This window comes from Ailuropoda melanoleuca, chromosome 14, assembly GCF_002007445.2.
Source record: "Ailuropoda melanoleuca isolate Jingjing chromosome 14, ASM200744v2, whole genome shotgun sequence".
In the NCBI taxonomy this organism is placed as follows: domain Eukaryota; kingdom Metazoa; phylum Chordata; class Mammalia; order Carnivora; family Ursidae; genus Ailuropoda; species Ailuropoda melanoleuca.
Genome location: NC_048231.1, coordinates 45434102 through 45440319, shown reverse-complemented (window position 1 = coordinate 45440319; position 6218 = coordinate 45434102). Strand labels below are relative to the sequence as shown.

At 56.3% G+C, this 6218-nt stretch overlaps 1 protein-coding gene across 1 annotated transcript in view; it reads right to left on the bottom strand.

Annotated features, from left to right (window-relative positions):
• The window catches only part of LOC100470434 (proline dehydrogenase 1, mitochondrial), a 33895-nt gene extending 28054 nt beyond the window's left edge, over positions 1 to 5841 (bottom strand). The window contains exons 1-2 of the mRNA XM_011226709.3: positions 5539 to 5841; positions 935 to 1143 (exon numbers count right to left, since the gene is read on the bottom strand). Coding sequence (XP_011225011.2) covers positions 935 to 1143; positions 5539 to 5811 — 482 coding nt within the window. The 5' untranslated portion in view covers positions 5812 to 5841. The remainder of the gene's footprint in view (positions 1 to 934; positions 1144 to 5538) is intronic.
• Between the last annotated feature and the right edge of the window lie 377 nt (positions 5842 to 6218).

The window sequence follows — 6218 nt, the reverse complement described above, 5'->3', positions numbered from 1 at the left end:
ATCAAGCCCTGCATTGGGCTCCCTGCTCAGCGGGAAGTCTGTTTCTCCCTCTCCCTCTGCACCCCCCCTCCCTGGCTCATGCTCTCTCTCACTCTCTAATAAATGAATAAAGTCTTTAAAAGGGGGAGAGGGGGTACAGCGCCTGGGTGGCTCAGTTGGTTAAGCGTCTGCCTTCAGCTCAGGTCATGATCCCAGGGTCCTTGGATCGATCCCCGCATCGAGCTCCCTTTTCAGCAGGGAACCTTCTTCTCCCTCTTCCTCTACCTGCTGCTCCCCCTGCTTGTGCTCACTCTCTGTCAAATAAATAAATAAAATCTTAAAAAATGAAATAAAATAAAGAAAATTAAAAAAAAAAAAAGAAAAGAAAGAAAGAAAAGAAAACCCTCCCAGGAGCTAGGCAAGAGTGAGGAAGTGGGACCCTGTCCAGCAGGTTAGCAATCCCTCTGAAGAGATGCTTTAGCACAACAGGAAGCCAGAGCACATCCTACGCCAGGGTCAGCAAACATCTTTTATAAACCCTCAGGTAGCATCTATCTCCAGCTTTGTGGGCCATATGGCACCTGCCACAGCTACTCAACTCTGCCCCTCTAGGGCAAAAGTGATGTGAATTTCATACACATTTCACATGTCACAAAATACTATTCTTGTTTTGTCTCAACCATTTAAAAAAAAGTAACAACCAATCTCAGCTTGCAGACCACACAAAACCAGGCAGGTAGGCTGTCCCCAGTCTCTGCCCCTACTCCAGCCTGGTGCATACAAGGCCTTTTGTGAAAGCCGTCATTCTCACAGAACAAAACTGCAAGAACCCCAGGAAGGCCACTGGTAAGCAGGCTGACCAAGCTCTCCTAGCCTTGGGGGGCCTCCCCCAACCCAGCCCCAGCTGACCCCAGGATTCTTTGGGGTTACGACCAGATGCCCAGGTGCGCCTTACTCCATCTCCTTGCGCTCGGCCTCCTTAGGGCTCAGATCCTCCTCCACCCCGTAGTCCAGGATGGAGCCCACTCCAAATGCCCTGTTGTGCCGGATCAGGGGCCGGATGGACTCCTGGTCCTCGCCGGCCACAAACTGCCCGTAGAAGGTCATCTTCATCAGCTTTTCAAACAGCCTTTGCCCCAGAAGTCTCCTGGTGAGATGCAGCAGCTGAAAGGCAAAAGGAAAAGGCTGTCCCAGCCGTCCGGCCTCCCCTGTCCCCAGCAGGTCACTCTTGTTCCCCCGCCCCCTTTGCTCCAACCATAAAGCCCTGACACACTCTCCCAGGGCCAAACTTGACTCCCGGCCTTGGTTTAACAGTGGACACCACTGGCAGCAGCTTGCTTCTCAGCCTGTAGCTACTGTCAATCCACTCCTCGGGGAGGGCAGAGATCCCAGAGCCCCCCCAACCCCCGGCAACAGCCACTCACTTCCCTGCCCTGCACACTCACGGATAACCCCAGTGGCACACAGCAAGTGCCTGACCATCACTCGATGGATAAAGAAATGAATAGCAGGTCTCTCTAGGAAGAGCAGCGGGCGTGTTCATCATAACATTCTCTGTATCCACACCTCAGTGGGTTATGCCGGGTAGGAGGACGATTTGGTACAACTTCCTAGCAGGCGAGCACCCAGATTTTGCAATGTTTTGTTCACTGCTTATTCCGAGTCCCTAACACAGTGCCTGGCAAGGGGCCGGCCCTCCAGTGGTTGCTGAGCAGATGAACACATGGTAAATTCCGAAGGAGTCTAACTTCAGCTCGAGCAAGCCTTAGGCTAACAATAAGCCAGGTAAGCACTTACAGAGTCTGAGATAAGAGCCCATTGTGGGACTAGGGGGGACTCGGTACAGTCATCCAGGGCCACAGCAGACCCAGAGCTCGAGTGCACGTGCCCCTGAGGAAGACAACTGCCCATAAACCACTCACAATCACATTTTGCCACATCCCCGACTTCTGCCATCATTCCTTCCAAGTCCTGAGCCACTGCTTTGTGCCTCGTACAATTCTAAGCTAAACAAAACAGATAAGGAGCTTACATCCTAGCAGGGGAGAGACCTCGAAGAAGCAAGCTTCCTCCACAGAGTGATTCAGAACAGGGGTGAGGGAGTGATGGATGGAAGATGTTTGCTAACTTAGATCCAGAGAGGGGGGCTTGCCAAGACATGGAGGTGGCATGGAGCCCGTGCAGTGGGACAGCCAGGGCAGGAAGGAATGAAGACAGCGGCTCCGCTGAGGCTGGAAAGGAAAGCTGCTGGGAGGGCACATATGCCACTTGTCTGGGAACTCCTGTGTGTCCACAATCCCCCACGCTTAGCTCCAAGACAGAGAAAGCCTGAGGTGTGTCAAACCCAGTGGATAACAGAACCCCTTTTGTGAGGAACATCTCTTGGGATCGGGGTTTCAGGGACAATCTCTGGTCTAAGCAGAAATATGAGCAAATCAAATAGCTTCATCCCCAAACCAATCCTAAGCATCCCCACACTGGCCAGAAGGGAGACATGCCTGGAGTCGCAGGTTGGTGCTTGGTGGAGACGCCTCAGGAACAAACCTGAGGGCGCCACGGGGCGTCCGGAGGACAAGGTTCTCCAGGCCATCCCCTCTGCCTTGCCATAGCCTCTCTGTAGCACCTGGTTTTCGTTGCATCTCATTGCTTTTATAAAGAGGATAAGAAACGGAAAATGAAAGACCGACTAGGGAGAATGGGCCAGGCTGCCTTGGCCCCACACAGCCCGGGCCACCGGTCAGGGAATCCATGGGCCAGAGCAGCCTTGCCAGAGTAAAAGCCGGGTCTTGATTACATCAAGGATCTCCCCTGTGGTAGATGGGGCAGAATCAGACACCTGAAAACCATCTTCTGGCTCTGGAAAACCCCTGACATCATACGTGTCAGCTCTAAGAACTGTCAGGAACCAACACGTGTGGAAAGAGGCCAGCCATCTACTCTCGGGCCAGCAAATTTTCCTGTCCAGTGCCACATGGTAAATAACGTAGGCCGGGTGGGCCACACAGTCACAGTTGTAACTACTTAACTCTGCTAGTCAAGCACGAAAGCAGCCACAGCCAATGTTAATCAAAGAAGCAGGAGCAAGGCAGATGCTGGAATTTGGCCCAGGGGAGCCCTGGGCTGGTAACCTCCTACACACCCTGCACTTTGCGCTGACCAGCTCCCCAAGGGGAGGCAGGGCTCAGAGGGAATGGCAGGGAAAGCCACCCAGGTCACCGAGCCGGTCACTCACCCTCTCACTCTGGCAAAAGGAAGCCAGGCTGTCACAGAGGGCTATGGAGCACATGGGGCAGGGCTGGCAATTCTAAAGCTAACTCCAGAGCAAAGCCACCCCTTGAAAAACATCCTGGCATCAGGTGTATCCCTGGGTGGCCCAGCCTGGGATGAAGGCAGCCCCTACTCTTCTCCAGGTGGGGGCATCCTTCGTGGCTTTAGCAACTTGCCCCAGGAACACATACACTTGTTTTCACTGTAAAAGACTCAAACAGATGTGTGCAGAGCAAGGAGGGGTAAAGCCAGTTCTCTCTCCTCCCTGTCCCCCAAGGCCACCATCACCATCTATCCTGTACCCTTCCTCTTCTGTTACTGCCTTCTGCACTGGCTTTGTCATGGAAGACCTGAATTTTCTAAACCCTTATCTTCTGGCAAGGAAGGAACCCTACTGGGTCCCAAACCAATGCAGCAGCTCAACTGGGGCTCCTTCAGGCTGACACCCCTGGGAACAGATTTGAAGATCCCCAACTGCCCCCACAGGTGCTGCACAGATCCACACTGCTCAGCAGAAGGAATTTCCACCCCAGGCCAGAGGACAAGGTAAGTATGTACTGGTTCTGGTGAGCAGTCCACAGCCCTGCAGCCTGGCCTCTGCCCCATTTCCCCATTGCCTCCAGTGCCACGCACCAAGGCCACTGACACCAATGTGACCACTAGCAATGTTGTGATGGAACAGATGCCACAGGGGGCACACAGAGCACCGTTAGTGGGCTCCCTGAAGGTGTCCTCGGGGCACAGATGGGACAGGAGGGAAGCCTGGGAGAAGCCTCCCCATGCCTCCAGGCACCCACAGTGGTCCCTGCACTCTGGCGCTTTCTGGCACGCGGACAATGGTCACCCACAGTACCCGACAGTCTCCAGCTCTGCTGGTTTCTCCTCTGGCTTTGATCCCAAGGAAGAAAGCTCAGTGCTGAGATGGCAGAAATATGGCCTGGATGGCTCCAAGCCTTCACTCCCTCCCTTCCAGCCACATGGCGGCAGGCAGGGCTCCTGCACCACTCCTGCCCCACACATCCCAGGTCCACCCAGCAGTCCCATGATGCCCCAACTGCAGGAGCCAGGTCCCTGTCCTTGCCCTCCACAGAGACCTCATGGCCAACCATTCCCCACCCAGTCGTTCCTGCCCCCCAGCTGCCTCCTCCCTCCTGACTGCTGCACCTCCAGAACTTGCTGCTCCTTTCAGGCTGTGCCCCAGACTCTGGTGCTCCCCAAAGGGTTCTCACCACCTTCAACCCCCACCAGGTTCCTTGACCCCTGAGTGTCCCATTCCGCCCTCCTCTCCAGTTGGCCTGGGCGCTCCACAGCCACAAATTTGCCACAGGGCATCCACGTCTACCAAAAACACAGATAGCTCCCCAGAAGCCTCCACATCTCCAGTTCTGCCCCTTCCTCCTCCGCATTCCCCTTCCACTCCTGCCACCAACAGTCCTAGGCTGCATCTGAGTAAAACTTCTGGAGAGACCCAGTCCAACACTCCACTGGCCCCACAGTCCCCTCAGACCCACCTGACTCTGACTTTGTGGCCTGTACCCTCACCTCCCACCCACCGTAGTTTCACCTTCACCTAAGCCGAAAGTGTGGCTTGGTGCTCTTTGCTTCCACCTCCCCAGCCTCCGCCAGGGGCCAAGGGAGGCAGTACCATACGCTCAACACCGCCCCCATGAAGAGCCTTCCAGACCCTTAGCACCAACAACTACACCCTTGCAAACTGTTCCCAGGATCACCTTGAAATAACTGTCTTTTCCACAAGTCCAGACTGACAGTGGCTAAGACGGTGTTCTGCTTTTTACTTCCCCAAAGCCCTCACACTTTTCACAGTTACTATGTTGAAGTAATAAAAGTTGTAGTCCAAGTGGCTTCCCATTTTCCCCAACACGTTCCGAATGGCTGTGTCTAGTGAGCTCCAGAGTCACATCTTCTGAGAACTCTGGGTTCCCTTCAATATGACCAAGACTTCCCTTTGGGCAACATGGAAGACAATTTAATTTTCAGGTGGCAACTTTGCATTACTGCAAGCAGCTTATAGCTTAAAAATTCAGAAACTGGTTTTTGCTTTTAGTTAGTAGTAACTGGCATATAGGAAAATTCACGAGGCCCAAAAGGGAATGCAGGAAACACCTCCCTTCCGGACTTCCCGGCTACAAGCGATGAACAACGGACCCCGATTTACAGTAAGACTTCGTGAAGGTTCCGGGAACACACAGAGGATCCGGCGCGTGCCCCTGCTTGCGCGCCGCGATGCGCACCTACCCACCTGCCCGCCCACCCCCCTGCCCATCCGCGCACCTGCTCCTGGTGCGCCAGCAGCGCCGGCGAGGCGCACAGACGCAGCACCAGCAAGCTGCGCACCAGCTCCCAGCTGCGCCGGCTGCGGTACGCCTCTTGAGCGTTGCCGAAGTCTATGATGGGCACCGGTGGCCGCGCGGCCTCTGTCGCCCCGCATCCTGGCGCGGTCTCCCGGCCTGCAGCAGTCTGCTCGCGAGCCGCCGGCGCGGTAGACAGCCGGGCGAGGCGGGGAGTGCCGGGGCAGAACACAGAAGCGATGCACCTCAGAGCCATGGCGGGGCGTGCGCGCGCGCCCAGGCTGCTTAAGTATTCCCCTCCGGCCACGCCCCCCCTTCCGGCAGACCCCCGCCCCACGCCTTGAGCCAGACCCTCACGTCGGGAGGCCCAGAGCCGCGACATCTCCTAGGGAGGCCCCGCCCCGCGCCTCCCGCCGCGTCTTCCAGTGAAGTCCCGCCTCGTCCCCGGGCCCGCGCCTTCGGTCCGAGAAACCGCGCTCCGCACCCTGAGCCGCGCCCTCTCCTCGGGAGACCCCGCCCCGCGCCCTTGAGACAAGACCTTCACGTCGAGAGGCCCCGAGCCGCGCGCGACCTCTCCTTGGGAGGCCCCGCCAAGCCCTAGGAAAAGCCCGCCCCACGCTCGGAGTCACTCCCACTCCTAGTGAGGCCCCGCCCTGCCCCAGG